The following is a 19788-nucleotide window of genomic DNA, read 5'->3' as shown; positions in this document are numbered from 1 at the left end:
CTGAGAAAGCCCGTTTTTCAGAAAGAAAACTCCTGAATGTGTTTGGATCTGAGAAGGTCAAGAGAGAATCACTTCCATCACCCTTGACTCTATCTCTGCCAGGATCCTAACTCAGTGGGCAAGAGCATGTGTTTCCCCTCAGCGTCCAGACAGAAGCGTTAAGAGCTGCCTCCCCAGGACCGAGAGGAAAGACGTGGAAACGTCACTACTCTCCCCAACCAGAGCCTGTGCTGCACTCTATGTGGCAGCCTTTGGTGAGCACCAGGGAAGAAAGGAGACCTCTCCCTGTGTTCTGCCTGTGTGGTCGTCACAACCAGCAAGAGGATTGGAAAGCAGCATGAGGAGGAGGCCCAAGTGAACACGGGCATCATTAAACAAGTGGAAGAACTCGCTGGATTCTGACACTTAAGAAATGATTAAAGAAACAAAATCTACTGGGCAAGGATGTGACAAAGTCCAGAACCTGAAGACCTCCTGCCTTCTCTGCAGATCCCAGGGGACTGTGGTATAGTATCCAGCTGCCATGCGTGGCCATTCTCCGTGGAAATGAATTTACATCATCAACACAACACGCAATGCCCTTCTGCTCCCCCAGCCCACCCACCACCCACCTCCCTCCTACACACCCCACTCCAGCCCCTTTGTGCCCTCCACCTTGCCCTGGGCTCCCACCACCCAATCACCCAAAGAAACCTTCGTGCCTTTTGTTCATACTCTTGACGTTCCCACTTCGACGCCCCAGCTCCATCTGTCCCCTTGTCGTAAGATGCAGCGCTATATACGCTCTCAACACTATAATATGCAGACTCTACCTTAGTGGCCTCTCTGATCGCATGCATGTAAGTGGGGTGGGGGTGGGGTCAAAGAAATCAAGGTAATGCATCAACAGAAATCAAAGCAATTCATAAAGCTAGGCAAGCGAGCATAACATTGGGGAACATAAGGCTTGAGGCTTAATGATTTTTTAGATCGCAACTTTTGGATTCACTTTCCTTCTTAAATATCGGTGTACCATTTTGGCTTCAAAAAAAATCTCTTCTTGCTTGTGCCTCCCTCTTTGCGAGGGCTCGCTTAACTCAGGGATGTGATGTTAGAACGGCCTCCAGGGGGCGCCACGATGCGTTTGCTGGCAGAGCGGACACCCTCATCCACTTGGGTGCCTGCAGATGGAGACAAAGTCCCAGGGAGAAACATGGGGAGAGAAGGGTGTTGGGGAAAGAGACGGTGAGTAACTTTAAGAGCAGTAGATCTTAAGAACTTTCCTGGTGCATAAGAAGCTTAATACCAAATTATGAACTTCACCTATTCATACTGTCTTAGTAGGGAAGCACACATTCCTCCTTAGAGTTCATCTGGTGCTGTACACATAAACAGTATTAGCAAGAACATGGAGACGGCTGCTTCTGCTGACTGTGGCTGGCCCTGTGTTAAAGCCCACGGACTATTCCACTGCATCCTCACCACTGTGGTTTGGGAGAAAAATAATTCACTGTTTCATGATGGAGGGATTCCAGAGCGGAGAGGTCAGTTCAAGGCCACCAAGCTGGAGAGTCAAGGTCCCTGTTTATGTAACTAGAAGAGCTAATGTGTACCTGGCCTCATTCAGAAAGGAGCTCCTGAATATTTAAGGACTTGTGTGGCCATAAAGGTGAACACATTTCAAACTGCTTGGCAACAGTAGTTACCTTAACTGCTTGGCAAGGTTACCCCAAAATGTTGAGCCCTTTTCTCTCCAGCTCTCCGTAAATCTCTCATAACCTTTCCTCCATGATCTCTACTCCTTTTCCTTCATCCCTTTTTTTCTCTGTATGCTGTGCCCTCCCCTATAAATATGTGTTTTCTGTCTTGTTACCTTGCTCCCCTCGCATGTCCTTTTTCCATCGTAGAGAAGCAAACCTGCATTTATCCCATTTATCCCGCCCCCATTTAAAGACAACTATGGAGAAATTTATCATTCTCTATAGTAAAGAGTTCTTGGAGAATCAATGAGATGGGTAATACGGGGAACCCGTGATAAATATGCAGTCAGTGGAAATCAGTGGATGTGATTGCTGGCATCATTTTCACTATGGAGAGGAACTAGGCTCCAAGAAGCTGCTGCTAGTCTGAGCTTTATGCACACTGAGATTTGAACACACACACACACACACACACACACACGCACACACCTACCATAGTTCTCATACACTGATAGAGAAGACTGCTTTCAAGTCATGGTGATCACTTCCATTGCCCTGGACTAGCTAGGTCCAATCTCTAAGTAGAATTTGCTAGCATTTGAACTTGACCTTGAACCTGGCAAGGCCTTGTTTGACTTTCTTACCAAGACCACTTGCTGATTAGGAAAACTTTCCTGCTCTCAACACTGATCATCTCCCTTCAGAGAACACCAGCGCTGGGCAGGGGAATGCATTTCACTTGAGTTTGCAGGCTAGGGGTACTGGACTTTTCTCCTCCTCCTCCTTGCCTCTCTTCATCAGCTCATTCCACTCACCTGACAGGCTAAATCCCGACTGGTGGAGGTTCCTCACTGGTGGGTTTGGCCGAGTGGGAGAGCCCCGAGTAGAGCCAGCTGGGGTGCCCCCCTTGGGGGTGGTGGTCAAGTCAAACACTGGTCCATCATACATGCCCCTTGGGACGGCATGCAGGTCCGCCATCTGCAGTCAGAGAAACATATCACCAGGCATTCTGACATTCAATGAACCATCAGCCTAGAATGTGCTCTGGGAGGTGTGAGTGTATCAGGGAATAGAGGTTATAGGGAGAGGAATCCAGGAGAAACCAGCAGAAACAGATGTGAAATAAGAGATATCAACACAAGAAATTGAGGGCGGAGATCACCCATGAAGGCCTCTGTATTCACGAATTCCATCTAGAGCGGTGATTCTCAACCTTCCTAAGGCTGCAATCCTTTGACACAGCTTCTCATGTGGTGGTGACCCCTCCCCCCAAGTCATGAAATTATTTTCACTGCTACTTCGTCACTGCAATTTTGCTTCTATTATGAATCATAATGTAAATAGGTGTTTTCCAGTGTTCGTAGGCCATCAGAATCATTCAACCCTCAGGCTGAGAACCGCTGGACTTCTAGGATAGAATGGCTCTAAGATGGTGTTGGGCTTGGGGGAGGGAAACAGCTGAGTGTGGAATAAACTCGATGTAGATTGCAATGCTGGCTGCAGAGGAATCTGAAAATATGGCTAGCAGGAAGCAAGAGCATGACGGAAGAGAGTTCTGCTATCTGGACTGCTGGAGAAGAGCCAGCAGGAAGGACCGGAGTCTCAGACGAGGTCACATACGCTGCCAGCATGAGGTCCCATGAGAGACCCATGCGTGAGTTTTCAGGGCTTTTCACATGTCAGGCTGTGAAGTCCTAAACTGAAGAGTCTGTGATATGACCCACAGCCCTTTGGCTGTGAACTTGCGTGGGGACTGTGGAGCCAGCCAGAAGTATCAATCAACTGTGTGTTCTGTGTTGGAATTATGCCAAGAGCTGGGGTTCCTAGCTTTGTGAGTCATGCTGTGTTCCCCCAGGGGCATTTATGGTCTATGAGATTAACGTGATGAGACCACCCACGGCGGGAGCAGAGCCTGCAGGCATTGCAAGCATCATTGCATTGCTGGCCATAGTCTGGCAATGGGACCATGCATTCCTATGAGCCCGACAGTGAAGATGGGCCACGATGAGATCTCCATGGAGTGAGCCCTAGTCCCATCTTCTGGGCAGTGACCTGGGCACAGTGCAACTGCCCCTCATGGGACGAGAAATGGGTCGGTACTCCCCACCCAGGTAATGCTGTAGCTGTGGCGTTTCTGTGGTCCCAGAATCTAAGTCTTAATAATAAAAAAGTCTATACTGGCTGGATGGTGGCGGCACACACCTTTAATCCCAGCACTTGGGAGGCAGACACAGGTGGATCTCTGTGAGTACAAGGCCAGCCTGGTCTTCAGAGCGAGTTCAAGGACAGGCTCCAAAGCTACAGAAAAACAAAACAAAACAAACAAACAAACAAAAATGTCTATACTGGGCTAGTTTGGCCTTTATCCCCTTTTCTAGTAAGACAAAACTGGAGGAGGGGGCTCACATTTCACACCGTCATCTTGGTCTCAGGGCCTGCGCTAACTTTGCTTTGTGGAGCCCTCAAGTTCTAAGGAGGCCTGAAAGCTGGAGAAGGAGGAGAGGGGCTCTGAAGGGAAAGCCAGGCCCTATCTCTACAACGACCCAAACTCCCCTCTCTCTCTCCTCTCTCTCTGTGTCTGTGTGTATGTGTATGTATACGTGTGTATATGTGTAAATGTTGGTGTAAGTGTGTGTGGGGGGGAGAGAAGGAGAGAGAGAGAGGAGGAGGGAGGGAGGGAAAGAGAGAGAGAGGGAGAGAGAGGGGGGAGAGAGGGAGAGAGAGAGGGAAGGAGAGAGAGAGGGAGGGAAAGAGAGAGGGAGGGAAAGAGAGAGAGAGAGAGACAGAGAGGAGAGAGGGAGAGAGGGAGGGAAGGAGAGGGGGGAAGGAGAGGGGAGGGAGAAAGAGAGGCACTGAATGAGACCCCACTCCCTCCCTCCCTAATGCCTATGCCTCCTTGGCACTCACCTTCCTCCTGGCTTTAATGCGCTTATAGACATAGTCCGAGAAGGGACTGCAGGGAATGAAGCGGCCAGCCCCCTGGGTCACGTGCAGGTTGCTGTCTTCCAGCATGATCTTGCCCTGGCAGATAACCACCAGAGGTGCCCCACGCAGCTCCATCCCTTCAAAGATGTTGTATTCTGCAACCTGGATTCAGGGATGAGGACAAAGTCAGACCACGGGTATAGGGTGAAAAGAAAGAGGAGTGGGGTTATTTTCTATGTTTTGGACCCTGCCTTCAGTATCTTTAGGAACTGAGTCACCAAGTAGAGCCGAGCAAAGCTCAAGACACCCCTGGCTGCTTTGGTAAGGAACAACAGGAGACTAACATAGTCTGAATAAAGATGCCTCAAGCAAAGCTGAGTGCCTCATTTGTTATTAACATCTTTAATTGAAATTCTATTTCCACTACTGGCTGTATTGGAAACTCAGCTACAAGACTCCCAGGTGTGCCACTGCATAGGGAGCCTGCACTGAGTGGTAAGCAGAGCATCACATGGCCTGTGGCTCCTCCCAGTGCCCAATTCCATAACACAACAGGACTTGTGTTTAAGTGAAGGGCAATACCACCCAAAACATGATTTCTGCCTACCTTCCTCACTTGCTCAGTAGGAGGATAGCTCTGTAGGGGTTGAGAGAACCGGCTTGGTTCTAGGATTTGAATGTCAGCTCCACCACCAGCTACATAAATTATTTACTTTCTATGCACTTCTAGAAACTAGGCAAAACTACAAAAAGAAGGTAAGAGTACCCACCCAAACATAGTCACGGCTCATGAGATTCACTGAATAGAAAGCAAGATGCCTGACATCTAACCCCTTCAAGAATCATTTTTACTAACAAGCAGTCAGTTCTTCTTTAAGGGTTAGATTTGGGTTTCAAACTTCTGGAGAATTGGAGTGGATAATGAAGATACCTTTCTCTTTATTCAAAACATAAAGTGTGTCTGAGCCTCTACAATCTTGGAAGCCTGTGGAGAGGAGTTTTATAGATATGAATAATTTGCATTGGTATGATTTTAAGGTCAATTTTGTTATATGTTTATGTATTTCTGATCTTGATTAAGGTATTGTGATTATGTAGTTCATTTAAAAATATAATGTAAAATAGGAAATACAGGTTGTTAATGGATAATCATCAATAATAGTCAAGCTTGTAGTCATGTTAGTTAGATTTTCTAGATATATAGAGATATATTTCAATTAGATAGGCATTCTTCATATCTTTCAAAGACTACAGAACATGGCATTTAAAATATTTTAATAACTTAGGGCTTTTCATGACAATGAGACACATCTGCTCCTGTCAGCACCAATCTACTTCAAGAGGAAGATGGGCATCGAAGAGGATCCTTATGGAGTTTGATAGCCATTTGGGCAAGAAACTGCTCTTGCCTGGACTGTTACATAAACTGGACACAGAGAACCCGCAGAAAGAGGACTGCTGAACTTGCCTAAAGGTGAGATGATCTTTCGGGGTTCCTGACTCATGAAAGAGTCTGCGAGACATTCTGCAGGACGCAGCAAAAAGTGACTGAACTGTCTTTGGAATTTCCTGCTTGATGAAAAATGTCTGCTGGATACTATGGGCCTAAAGGCTGAAGATGGATGCCCCAACAGTACAAAAGAACTTTGGGTGACTGTCCAGGCAGCAAGATGTCTCTGTCATTTCTAGAGTTTTGGATCTCTTGTTTGCTTAGGTAATATTATATCCTTCTGGAGTCTTTGATGGAGTTGAAGAATGGTTAGTTATAGTTATAGTTTTCCTTAGTTATGATAAAAGATAAAATAGATATAAATATTGTAACTGTAATTCTTGCTTGATAACTATTTTGTTATATGTAATCTTACTATGTTAAAATAAAAGCCATTTTTTGTTTAAACAGAAAAAGGGGAAATGATGGAGGTGGGTCATCTTTCTATCTGTTGTTTCATTGGTTAAGTAATAAAGAAACTGCCTTGGCCCCTTTAATAGGACAGAAAATTAGGTAGGCGGAGTAGACAGACAGAATGCTGGGAGAAAGAAGCCGAGTAAGGAGTCGCCATGATTCTCCCACTCCAGACAGACGCAGGTTAAGATCTTTCCTGGTAAGCCAGCTCGTGGTACTACACAGAATATTAGAAATGGGTTAGATCAATTGTAAGAGCTAGCCAATAAGAGGCTGGACCTAATGGGCCAGGCAGTGATTAAAAGAATACAGTTTCCGTGTAATTATTTCGGGGCATAAGCTAGCCATGTGGGCGGCTGGGTGCCGGGGACGCAGCCCCGCCGCTCATATTACAACAGAGTTTTTCCTCTCTGCCTCCAATTCTGAGGGGCTAGGAGAACAGAGCCCCTTTGCTGACTATTTCACCCCAGAAAACTGGAGAAAGAAACAGTTTAAGGTTTTCTTATGCCAATAAAATTCAAGGCAAACTGGACTTGGGAGTATGTGCCTCTTTAATAAAAGTAAAATTACCAGCAATTCAAATTTAGAGCCTGACTGAGCAGAAGATCTTGCTTTTAAAATCAAGCAATACACAGACAAAACCAAAAGCTCTAGATTACTATTGCTGTCTACCCTAGTCTCTGAGCCTGGGCCACCAAGTCAGCTCTATACACAGCCTCCATCCCACCAGCCCATGCCTCACCGACTGGTGGTTCTTGGCAGAGATGATCTTCACAGCATCTGGATCCCAGATGACCAGGTCACTGTCAGAGCCCACGGCTATTCTCCCCTTGCGTGGGTACAGGTTGAATATCTTGGCAGCATTGGTGCTTGTCACAGCCACAAACTGATTTTCATCCATCTTTCCTGTGGCCTATTGCAATACAAAAGCAGCGTGTCTGTGCCTGTCTCCAGGTAGATGGCAGCACTTCTATCAGTGCAAGGTTTCCGAGCTCAGAGCAAAGTGACCACAGAGGCCCAGGAGTACAAAGGTACTGAGCACAGATTCCATCCATCCAGCAAGCATGGGGTCACATGGGCAATCTGAACGTCACGGGGCAAATGTGGAAACGTGCAACTTGACATAGATGTGACTTCTGGACAGCACTTTTTTAAAATTCTAGTTACATGCATTTACTTTACTTGAGCATTTATTTCTACTAAATTCCAAAAAGGAATTTACAGAGAGATTTTACAGAAAAAATGAGTGTGGGCCTGTTCTTTAGGTATATGTATATATTTGTATGTTCAGATACGTATGTTAGATATGCAAGACTTTACAGGCGGTGGCCATGAATATGTCTGTGTTAGTGAATTCCATGCCTTTTTTTTCAGGTATGTGTCTGAAGTTTCTGAGTGACCTTTGTTGCGCATGTATCAGGCTGCCAGTAAAAAGCTAAAGTTGAGCATTGCTAAATAATGAGAATATATTTTGAAAAGTGTATTGGTGGTGATTTTGTTGTCCTGTGACCATCACAGAGTTCTCTTACAAAGTAAGTCATCTATGACATCTCTAGGGTCTTAATCTTAGGGAGCAGTTATGGGTTTCATATTAACAAGAATATCTGTACGCAGCATATCTATGTTTTACATTATTTTTTTTAACAAATTCGCATAGGATTTGTAAAGATAAAACGTTGTGGGAGTAGCCAACCAATGACTGGCCCAGCCTCACACACACACCACAAAAGTGAGCCCACCCGTGATGCTGTCTGGAGTGACAGGATCCAGAAGTTATTTGGCCCAGAAATCTAGGATAGAATCAAACACAACTGGAGAAAAAAAATGTCAATGTAATGATGACTAACAATACTCTGCTACACTCATAGATTGGTGCCTAGCCCAATTGTCATCAGAGAAGCTTCATCCAGTAGCTAATGGAAACAGATGCGAACCCACGACCAAATAGGCAGAGCTCAGGGAATCCTGCTAAAGAGATGGAGGAAGGATTGTAGGAGACAAGGGGTCAAAGACACCACAAGAAAACCCACAGAATCAACTAACCTGGGCTCGTAGAAACTCACAGAGACTGAACCAACAACCAGGGAGCCTGCATGGGCCTGACCTAGGCCCTCTGCATATATGTGATAGTTGTGTAGCTTGGTCTTTTTGTGGGCCTCCTAGCAGTGAGAGTAGGGGCTGTCTTTGATTCTTTTGCTAGCTTTTGGGACCCTAGTCCTCATACTGGGTCACCTCATCCAGCCTTAATACGATGGATGGAAGGTGCTTAGTGTTACTATGACCTGGTATGCCATTTTCTGTTGATATCCATGGGAAGGTTGCTATTTTCTGAATAGAAGTGGAGGAGGAGTGGATTAGGGAGTACAGAGGGAAGGTGGAGGAGGAACTGGGAGAAGAGAGAAGAGAAACTACTGCAGTTGGGATGTAAAATAAATAAATATTTAAAAGCAGACAAAAGCCAACCATGTGAGAGAAGGGACAAAAAGTTTATACTTTCTCTTTTCCTGAAACAAAGTCTGAGGGTAGAAAGAATTGGCTTTTGAAAAATCCCTAAGCTTCTGTACTGGGTGATTTTGTGTGTCAGCTTGACACAAGCTAGAATCATCAGAGGAAGGAGTCTCAGCTGAGGAAATGCCTCCTTGAGATCCAGCTGTAAGGCATTTTATCAATTAGTGACCAGTGGGGGAAGAGGAGGGTCCCACCCATAGTAGTTGGTGCCATCCCTGGGCTTCTGGCCCTGGGTTCTATAAGAAGGTGGGCTGAGCAAGCCATGGGAAGCAAGCCAGTAGGCAGCTTCCCTCCATGACCTCTGCATCAGCTCCTGCCTCCAGGATCCGGCCCTGTCCTGACTTCCTTCAGTGGTGAACAGCAATGCTGTAGTATTAGCTAATGAGACCCTTTCCTCCACAGCTTTCCCTTTGGCCAGGGTGTTTTGTGACAGCAATAGAAACCCTAAATAAGACAGCTTTCTAGAAGTCAAGAAAGGTGTCTTGTCAGCTTGCCTGTGTAGATGAACAAGGCATTAAATGTTCAAAGACACTGTAGTGGCATTACACATGGGGGCGGGGTAACTGTACAATGGATTTCTTATGACTTTTATTAAAATCTCGGGAAGTGTTTCATTGACATGGTTATTTCTTTCATCAGTCTTTATGATACAAAGAGAGAAGATAAAAAGATGCTACTTAGCCAAGAGACACTAAGAGGCAATTTCTCCTATAATCTGGTAGGGTTCAAACACCCTCAGTGTGGGATACCTTTAGTGTGACCTGGTGGCATTAGACACCAAATCTAATGCATTGCTTGTCACTTCAAAGCATCATATCTAACCCTTTTGATAGAAGTTATAAAGCTCTTCCAACACCCAGAATGGATTCACAATCATTTTAAGCACAGATCATTCATGAAATCAGATGAAATTAAGTGTATGGAAGCTGCCTTAGAGTCCTAGATCTCAGGAGTCATATCTAGAAGGTGAGGTCTGAAGCCACATGAGCAACCTGGTTCCATGGACATTTCATCAGGTCTAGACCTACCCCATAAGCATCCTCTCTAGAGCATCCCTGAGGGGCAGTGCCTTAGCTTGATTGGTGTCTGTGGCTTTGATTTGGTCCATTGATATTTTAGGCTGGGCCACCCTCCCATGACCACCTCAGTCCCTTACCACAGCCTTGTCCCAGATGACAGACATACGCTCCTCCACACCATTGGTGCCCTCAGGGATGGCTGTGAAGTTGTCCTTCCCGATGGCTTTCTGGGCAGTGCTGAAGGTACAGTGGGCACTTCCAGAGAGCTGCAGATCCCCGCTGGAAAAGTAGAAAGCATCACATGACTAGGAGAGATAGCGGGGTAACACTTGGCGAGGGAGCAGAATCATGTTTTCAGTTTGAAATCTCTATCCCTTACTAAGCTGTGTGAGTGAGAGTGGGTAGTTTCCTCCCGTCTCTGGGATCAGTTACCCATCCAGAAAGCAAAGAAGAAGAATTAGATCATGTTCTGTGGCAAATAACCAAGAATCAGATGAGGGCTAGAGAGATGACTTAGTGGTTATTGCTGATGCTGCAAAGGATCCTGGTTTGGTTCTCAGCAGCCACACTAGGTGACTCGCAACTGGCTCTAACTAGTCCATGTTATCTAATCCCTTCTTCTGGCCTCAGCAGGCACCTCCACACATAAAGACAAGCAGGCAAGCATTTGTGTGTAGGCATGCATCTTAGTATAAATACACACACACACACATATGCACAGATGTAAAAATATAAGAACTCAAATGACCAGTAGCCTGAAATTGAGTCTCCCTATAATTACTGGGTGTCATCATGACAAACGCTTTGAGTTCTGACAAATAACTTTAAGTGCCTTGACTATCAATTGCTTAATCTGTAAAATGGTGATAATAGTGCCTCGCTCATAAAGTTGTTATAAGGGACAAGAGTGAGTACAAACTTGGCACATTACAGAAATCAACAGCTAGGACCATGATTCACACTGAAACTGTGGTATCAATTGTGTCATGTGGAAGAGCCAGTTTTCTGTAGTCAAGGCTACAGGAGAATTTGATGCTGCAGGCTCTAATCTACCACCTAGAGCCTACTATCATCCCCTATCCCAGGTGGCCCCAAGATGATTCCACAGAACACATGATATTCCTGCACCAACCTGGCCAGCAAGGAGTTGATGTAATCAGGTGTGGTTGGGTCGGGGCTCAGAGGTGGGGATGTCACAAATGCAGCTGCCTTGGCCCAGTTCTTACTCCAGTAATGGGTTCCATCTATCCCGAGACTGGCAGTGATGGGTTCGCCAAAGACCACGTTTCCTGGAAGGAGTGGATGTCGGGTTCACAAGAAATATATAATGCTCCAACATATCTAATCAGACCTCTAAGTCTCCTCAAGGCTTTGTTTCTAAAGTGAGGCAACCCTGGTGTTTTTATTCGCAGCCTTTTTAGCCTGTTTTTCTAGTAACCGTTAACAAATTTGTATTCTGTAAACAATCATAGGTAACTAGTTATAAGGTGTGGCAGTAAACCTTTGAAAGGAATTTTAAATTTGACATGAAGAAAATAAAACTATATACTGATTATACAGATTACAAGAGTCATACTCATTTTGAAATATTAAACTGTCAAAGAATTTGTTCTAGAACTGAGGATATGAGATGCTACTTACTTCCCAGACTCGTGAAAGGACTTAGCATATGTGAAGGACCTGGCACATGGTAGATGCTCAATAAATATTAATTTCTTGTGTGCATGTGTGTCTCTGTGTGTGTTTTGCATGTGAGTACAAGTCCTTTCGGAAGGTATCTATGCATGTGTACACATGGGTATAGAGAGGCCAGCGGCCAATGTCGGATGCCTTTCTCCATTGTCCTCCATCTCACTTTTTGGGGCGTGGTCTCTCACCAAACTGGCAGCCCAGCAACTGGACAAGATTAACTTGCCAGCAAATTCCAGGGGGCCTCTTGTCTTGATCATCCCAGAGCTATGACTACAAGGACAGGCCACCACATTTGCTGCTCAGGTCCTCATGCTTGCAAGACAGACACTTAACCCACTGAGACTTCTCCCCAGTACTGGTTTCTTTATTGCCTACGCTTTTCCTCTGTGGAGGTCCAAAGTCCTGAGTGTGCTCCACTTTGCTGGGAACTGCCAGCTCCTCCTGCTACAAAGACAAGATTTGACCCTACAGTGTAAAACCCATTCTGGAGGATAAGAGGTTCTTATATGTTTTTATTTTGTCATTCCTTGATTTTTTAATCACTGTTCCCCTCAACTGTGCATCTGTCACTATGACCTGGTACTGGAGTTCCAACAATATGAAATGCAGTAAGATAGAGCTGGTCCTTGGATGCAATATCGAGCTTGCATTGAATGTTTAAAAAAAGTGATAGTGATTCAGAAGGAAATGCTTCTTTCCAAAGTTGGTTGGTCCCTCATTTCTCTGCCTCAGCGTCTTGGGATAGAAATATGCAGATAAGTCTTGGGCATTTTTTTTTGGGGGGGGGGCTTTTTTCGAGACAGGGTTTTGCTGTGGTTTTAGAGCCTGTCCAGGAACTAGCTCTTGTAGACCAGGCTGGTCTCGAACAATCTTGGGCATCTTTAACCCTTTAAACTTCATCTTTTTCTGCTTTCTGTCATCAAGAATTTGCACAATCATATTTTAGGAGGTTTCATAGCCAGGGTTATACAGGTTTGGTTTCATTTCAACTTCAATCAATTGGTAAAAATATCCTGGAATACTAGGTAGGGAAAAATTCTAACAGTGCTTCTGCTTTTGTTAGAAAACATCCATGACTGATTAGTAATGTCTATCTCAGGAAAGACGGAAAAAAATACTGGTGGTTCCCATATGCATCCCTGCCTTAAGGGACGGTGTTAACAATGATTGATATAAAGATGGGGCCTGGAAGAAATGAAGAAGTTAAATTTAAGGAAAACACTCAGCTACCCCAAGAAACACATCCCTAAGAGAGGACCAGCTGTTCCTTGGGACTATATTTAGGAGAGACATTGAAGAAAGTCAATTTCTCCATTGTATCTGAGCTTGGACACTGGACCCCTTCAGCTGATTCCATCAATTTCTTCATTCTAAGCAGGGTAATAATAATAAACTTTATCACATGCCTCAGAGTTGAGAATTCTGTGTTTAGAATTTTAATTTCATCACTTCATTGTATTGCTCTCTCTCTGTCTCTCTCTGTCTCTGTCTGTCTCTCTGTCTCTCTGTCTCTCTCTCTGTGTGTCTGTTGGGGGGGGGGGGTTGGGGAGAAGACTGGCCTAGGCCCTTGAACTTCTACTCAAGTACTTTTGTACACAGAGAGATGAGCCCTACCCCTGTAACTTTTTAAGATTAATTATGAGCATCCGAGCTCTTAAGAGCATTTTAGTACTCTTTAAGCATTAAAGATGGTGATGGGTGATGAGGTCCTTTGGGATTTGAACAGGAACAGATTCAGAAGGAAGGAACAAACCCATACTCCATCTTCCTGCTAGAGGTGCTCTCGATTCTCCCTGAGAATGGCTGTCCAAAAGACGTTCTGAGCTTCAGTATCCCGCCCCTGCTTTGTCACCATGTTACACATCTCCTTCACCTTGCAGACACAACTGTGTGAGTGAGTTCCCCTTATTAGAAAGTCACCTGCCGGAAGGCTAATGGAAAGAAGTTTCTACCATGAAATGAGAAGTAAGAACACCACACACTTGAAAACAATCCATCCTTGGGGCTCTCTGGTTATTCTGAGCATAGGACTCCAGTAGGGAATGAGAGGCTAATGTACTGGGTGGTCAGGGCTGAGTGGGTATGGGGGGCTCTCCTCCTCTTCCCACCCTAGTTATAGTAAGGAGTATTTAACTCCTTGCCTGGTTTCCCTGAACACCTCTATCTAGCAGGGTAGCATCATTACCTACCGAGAGCCAACAAAGCAGGTTTGCCATGATCATGGAAAAATGGGAAATACCCCAGAACCTGACCACTAGGAAAACATCTGGACACCTAGAAAGATTCTTCTCCCATAGAGAAAGGGGTGCCTTTCTCCAGAAAGCTGAAGAGCTGAGAAGCACTGCTCGAAGAAGTGAGCAGGGTTCTCTTTAAGCACCCTGAGTCACGCTCACGTGGAAGCTCCACAGGACCCCTTAGCGGATGAGTCACTCATCCTGGGTCTCTCTGCTAGCAGACAACCATCAGCACGCAGAAATAGCAAATGCACAACTGCCGGGACCATCTTCTTTCACCAGCAAACAGCCCACACCTCCAGTTTCTCAATCACTGTTTACTCACACAGTTGCTTCACAACTGAGCCCCTGAGACTATCACTAAGGACAAGATACAAAATTTTTATATATATATATTTTTAAAAGCTTTGAAATGGGACTCAAGACACTGCAAGCCCCAGTTACCAGCAGAGGACAGAAAGGCAATGAGGACAGAGCCCTGGCCATGAAGACCACAGCGTTAAGGTCATTCCACTCCTTTCTAAATTAACTTGCACTGGCCTCACCCCTGTGACGAGCGCTCTCAGAACTGGCCAGACAATGCTGTCTTTAGGGCAATGCTTGGATTCAGGAATTCACACAGACCCCAGAAAAAATAATCACAATATTCTTAGATGCTTGCTTGAGTCATTTCTTCATCGCATCCTTCACCAGGAATTGAGGACAATGGATCCTTCTCCCACTCCCACCCCACTCCCCACATCATCTATTCTTGTCACTGTTAATACTGATCATAAAATCACCAGGGAGAAAAGTGAACCAAAAAAACAGCGAGAGCCTTAAAGTACTGATGTTATTGCTGAAACCTCCAGGCTAATTATGCCCCAATTACAACCAATATTTTGCTTTTCAGGTTGCTTGTGGAAGCCAATTTTGCCTGGATCTTTGACTTCTACACTTAGCATAATATTGACTGGCATGTCTATTTAGCATAATATTGACTGGCGTGTCTATTTAGCATAATATTGACTGGTAAGTCTATTTATAAAGTTCAGATAATGCGAACTAACATTCAGACAGATGGAAAGTGAGAGGGAGATGTACCAAGTCTCAGAGAAATTAATTCATGCTGTTATTTCTGCCAAATTACTTCACCTTCCTGAGCCTCAGTTTGCGTATATACCAGATAGGAGAAACCTCAGAACTCCAGCTGTAGATAGAGGCTTCCTAGGGAGCAGGCAAGCAAGGGAAAAGGCGCCATTTCTACTACACTGGACAGCCAGAGAGGCGGAGCCACACGGTGCAGTCGGAGGTTCACAACCAAAAGCCCTAATCACCTTTCTTCCTGGCTTGTGAGATGAGATCAGCAGCGCTCTTGCTCATGACCTTTGTGACGTAGAGGGGGCAGTTGGTCTGGCTGGCAATGGTGATGGCACGGAACACGGCCTCAGCTTCCAGCTACAAAAATGAAATAAAATAAAATAAGTGCCCAGGAGTCAGTAAGAGCATGATCCTCTCCCTCTTTAAAAGGTGGTGAGACAGTGCTATGCAGAGGTTACGAGCCATCCAGGATCTGAAATTTCATGGCTTGAATCTTCTTCTCGGATGCTGGCCTCCCCACCCCCGCTTGTGTTACTTTTCTGGGTGACTCAGTGCCTCCTCCGTCCCTCAACAGAGGCTAGCACAGGGCTAAGTTGAGAGCACTGCCTCTCTCCCCTCCCCAAATGGAAGCCTCTGCTCCGGGATCTCAGGGCAAAGTCTCTGGGAAAACACAGTCACATCAACAGGTCGAGAGTCTCCAGGAAAGACAGTGAGGCACCCAAGGCCCTCAAGTCCTTTCCTGCAGCACTGGGGAGAGCAAACTGTGCTGTGAGGATTTATTATGAGAATGAGCCAAACCCCAGAGCACAAACACTCTTCTTCTTGTTGATGTCTTCCAACCTACTTCCATGTAGAGTTCATGTTTTCAAATATGCCAACTAATCCAGCTGTACTTAGTACACAAGAAGCAACGGATTTCCCCATATTTGATTAACCAAGTGGAATCTGAGAGTCAGGTTCCCTTGCGTGGACTGAGAGTGAATCCTGTACAGACCAGGTAACCTTAATTATATCACTCAACCACCCAGGGCTGCTGCTTTCTGTCTCAGTGGGGAAAACAGCAAGTCCTGGCATCTACGGCTGTTGCAAAGATTAAATGGATTAAATGATTAATCCTTTTGAAAAATTAGTGCCCAGAACAGTGACTGTTGGTGTGATTGTGGATCACGGTTTCTGACCAATGCGAAGACTGCTATTGCCCAAACCCTGAGCAAATCCTATTCGAACTGGAGAGGAGACAGTGGTGATTTCTCATTGAATCATCAGCCATATGCATATGACTTTCTGGGTTAGCTTCCACAGACCAACACTTAAAAAAATACACTCCAAATAGCTTACAGATGTCTAGTGGCCGCATAATGCAAGCCGGTCACTCCATGGTGACTGTGGTTCAGTGGGCTTGAGGAGTTGAGTTGGCCGAGCTGGCATCCTCCGGAAGGCTCCTAGGTGCAGGTGAAGCCCTCTGACATCCCCAGACACTGCACCCTGGAGATTATGCTCTGTGGCTCTGGTTATCATTTCTGAACAGCATCACTTGAGACTACATCTGGGTAAGCTTTGAACTGAAGAGCAGATAGCTCTGCCTGTGCTCACTCCCCCTTCATACCTTTGCTGACCACTTCAGCAGCCCCATGACCTCAGTCCTGGCCCCTTTGATCTCCTTCCCTCCCAGTCCTGCAGGGTCTGCTGCACTTCCACGACGTGACTATCTTTAGAAAGTTGCATCACTTTTCTGTTTTACTCGTAGAGATTTACAGCTAAGTGGCCTTCTTACTAAAAAGGCGATGGGACCGGGAAAGGTTGAGGTGGTGGGGGTGGAGTGAGGTTGAAAAAACAAACCAAGGAACAAAAATAGACTATGCTGTGAAATCCCCTGGCTGTGGCCACAGAAATCTGTCTGCTAGCACATCCCTCCAGTGACCAGCATTTACAATTTCACAAACAGTGTCGACCACTATGGCCAGCTGATACCATAGAAATGATTTTCCAGTTCATTAAACGCGGTCAGCTCAGGGGTTCATTTTCTCTAAGCCTCAGCTTCTTTACCCACACAGCACCACAACCCTGACAAGCAGCAAGAATAACTGAGACAATGCATGCAGTTAGCACTGCCAGAAATCAGTATTCCTGAGAAAAGGCCTGAAATTATTAGGGCACAGATTTTTTTTTCTTCAGGAATGTTGTGTGTGACTGGAATGTCAATTGTTAATTTTAATTATAATGAATTCATCATTTATCATTCTGGTATCAACTCGAAACCCCTAGAAAGCTGGCCAGGTTCTGACTCCATCTCAATACCCTGTTCCAAGTGTATTCAGCTTGTGAAAATGTATTGCCTCCTTGTAAGAGGAAGATTTCTCTGTATTTGTATTACATTTAAATTTTTTACAGTCTCTAAAAGAGATGAGGAAAGAACAAAATCTTTAGGTTCTGGTTCTTCTGTGGAGTATGGCATTACAGGATTAGCTTCACTGACATGAGGATCACTGATTGGTCACTGATGTGGGGATCACTGATTAGTCACCACCTGGCTTTCAGATTGGTGGCCCATTATTAATTTCAGACTCTGAGCCCCATGTAAACAGAAGGAACTGCTGACATAAGAAATTGGAATTAGGCACTAGTCACATTTTACTGCCTCTGCAGACGCATACCCTCATTCATTTCAGGAGTGGAAAATTTCCAACCCTGACCACAATCAGCAATAGGCATAACACCTACGAAAAGTCTCTTCAACCTCCTATCCATATTGTCTGTGTTTTGCAAGGCTCAGAGCAAGCAATATGAGAGAGTGCGTAAGACTGTCCCCAATTTCACAATGATTAACAAAGCCTTAGACATTCAGCACTCTCACTGAAGGCCAAGGGACTGTCCTGCAACTGAAGGGCAGAGGTGGGAAACCATGCTAGCTGGTGCTCATAGATTCGATCACTGTCCAGCTAGGCTTGTGTCTCCACTATGTGCAGATGTGGCTCAGTAAATCAGGGTCAAAGAGAAACACTCCACATGTAAAGTGGGTGGCAGGCTAGGACTGTGCCAGTCAATTTCACTAGGAAATACCAGTAAAAAAGAACCCCCATCGCCATCTTGGCTTTTCCCTGTCTGACCTTGATGCCCTAATTCATGAAACCCACCTCTTCTGGTCTGCTCAGAACATGACCTTCTGGGCCAGTTATCCCCATTTCCAACATCCGGGCCTGCTCCTAAAATAAGAAAAAACAAAAAGAAGAAAGTTCTTAGATGATTGCAGCCAAGAATTGTGAAAAGTATGCTCTGGGCTAAGATACACTCAAGGGTGGGGGAGAATAAAATTTATATGTTGCATAAGTATATAATTCCACATTTGGAATGGTCAAGTTGAATCTTCACAAAGTTAACTGGCTCAATTCTATTAAAAGGAAGATAGTTAAGAGTGTTCATGTTTCTATTTAACAAATGGTGCTGACATAACTGGATATAACATGTAGAAGAATGAAAATAGACCCATATTTATCACCATACACAAAACTCAAGTCCAAATGGATCAAAGACCTCAACATAATGCCAGCCACACTGAACCTTAGAGAAGAGGAAGTGGGAAGTACACTTGAACGAATTGGCACAGGAAACCACTTCCTAAATATAATTCCAGCAGTACAGACACTGAGAGAAACAATTAGTAAATGGGACCTCCTGAAACTGAAAAGCTTCTGTAAAGCAAAGGACATGGTCAACAAGTCAAAATGACAGCCTACAGAATGGGAAAAGATCTTCACTAACCCCATGTCAGACAGAGGTCTGACCTCCAAAATATACAAAGAACACAAAAAATTAATCATCAAAGAACACATAATTGAATAAAAAAAATTGGAGTACAGACCTAAACAGAGAACTCTCAACAGAGGAATCTAAAATGGCTGAAAGATATTTAAGGAAATGTTCAACATCCTTAGTGATCAGAGAAATGCAAATCAAAACAACTCTGAGATTCCATCTTCCACCTGTAAGAATAGCCAAGATCAAAATCACTGATGACAACTTATGCTGGAGAGGTTGTGGGGAAAAGGGAACACTTCTGCATTGGTGGTGGGAGTGCAAGCTGGTACAGCCCCTTTGGATGTCAGTAAGGCGATTTCTCAGAAAATTAGGAAACAACCCTCCTCAGTACCTAGTAATACCACTTTTGGGTATATATCCAAAGGATGCTCAATTGTGCCACAAGGACATGTGCACAATTATGTTCATAGCAGCTTTCTTTGTCATAACCAGAACCTGGAAACAACCTAAATGCCCCTCTACCAAAGAATGGATAATGAAAATGTGGTACAATTACACAGTGGAGTACTACACAGCAGAGAAAAATAACGACATCTTGAATTTTGCAGGCAAATGGATGGAGCTAGAAAACTTTATTTTGAGTGAGGTAACCCAGACCTATAGAAAAACAAGTATCGTATGTACTCACTCATAAGTGGTTTTTAAACATAAAGCAAAGAAAACCAGTCTACAAACCATAATCCCAGAGACCTTAGTCAACAATGAGGACCCTAAGAGAGATTTACATAGATCTAATCTACATGGGAAGTAGAAAAAGTCAAGATCTCCAGAGTAAATTGGGAGCATGGGGACCTTGGGGGAGGGATGAAAGTGGGAGGAGAGAGGCAGGGAGGGGAACAGAGAAAAATGTAGAGCTCAATAAAAATCAATAAAAAAGTGTTCGTGTTTCCTATACATTACCAATAAAATGCCACTGACTCTTTCAGACCCAG

At 44.8% G+C, this 19788-nt stretch overlaps 1 protein-coding gene across 2 annotated transcripts in view; it reads right to left on the bottom strand.

Moving 5' to 3' along the window:
- Positions 1-631: 631 nt before the first annotated feature.
- Dpysl3 (dihydropyrimidinase like 3) overlaps positions 632-19788 on the bottom strand; it is a 112328-nt gene continuing 93171 nt past the window's right edge. For both annotated transcript variants that reach the window (XM_057789058.1, XM_057789059.1), the window contains exons 7-14: positions 18175-18243; positions 15277-15397; positions 11167-11323; positions 10172-10313; positions 7250-7420; positions 4587-4766; positions 2495-2657; positions 632-1160 (exon numbers count right to left, since the gene is read on the bottom strand). In XM_057789058.1, coding sequence (XP_057645041.1) covers positions 1072-1160; positions 2495-2657; positions 4587-4766; positions 7250-7420; positions 10172-10313; positions 11167-11323; positions 15277-15397; positions 18175-18243 — 1092 coding nt within the window. In that variant the 3' untranslated portion in view covers positions 632-1071. The remainder of the gene's footprint in view (positions 1161-2494; positions 2658-4586; positions 4767-7249; positions 7421-10171; positions 10314-11166; positions 11324-15276; positions 15398-18174; positions 18244-19788) is intronic.

The sequence above is a fragment of the Chionomys nivalis genome, chromosome 14 (assembly GCF_950005125.1).
Source record: "Chionomys nivalis chromosome 14, mChiNiv1.1, whole genome shotgun sequence".
Lineage (NCBI taxonomy): Eukaryota > Metazoa > Chordata > Mammalia > Rodentia > Cricetidae > Chionomys > Chionomys nivalis.
The sequence above is the reverse complement of the archived record's forward strand: the minus strand, read 5'-3'. Positions and strand labels throughout refer to the sequence as shown.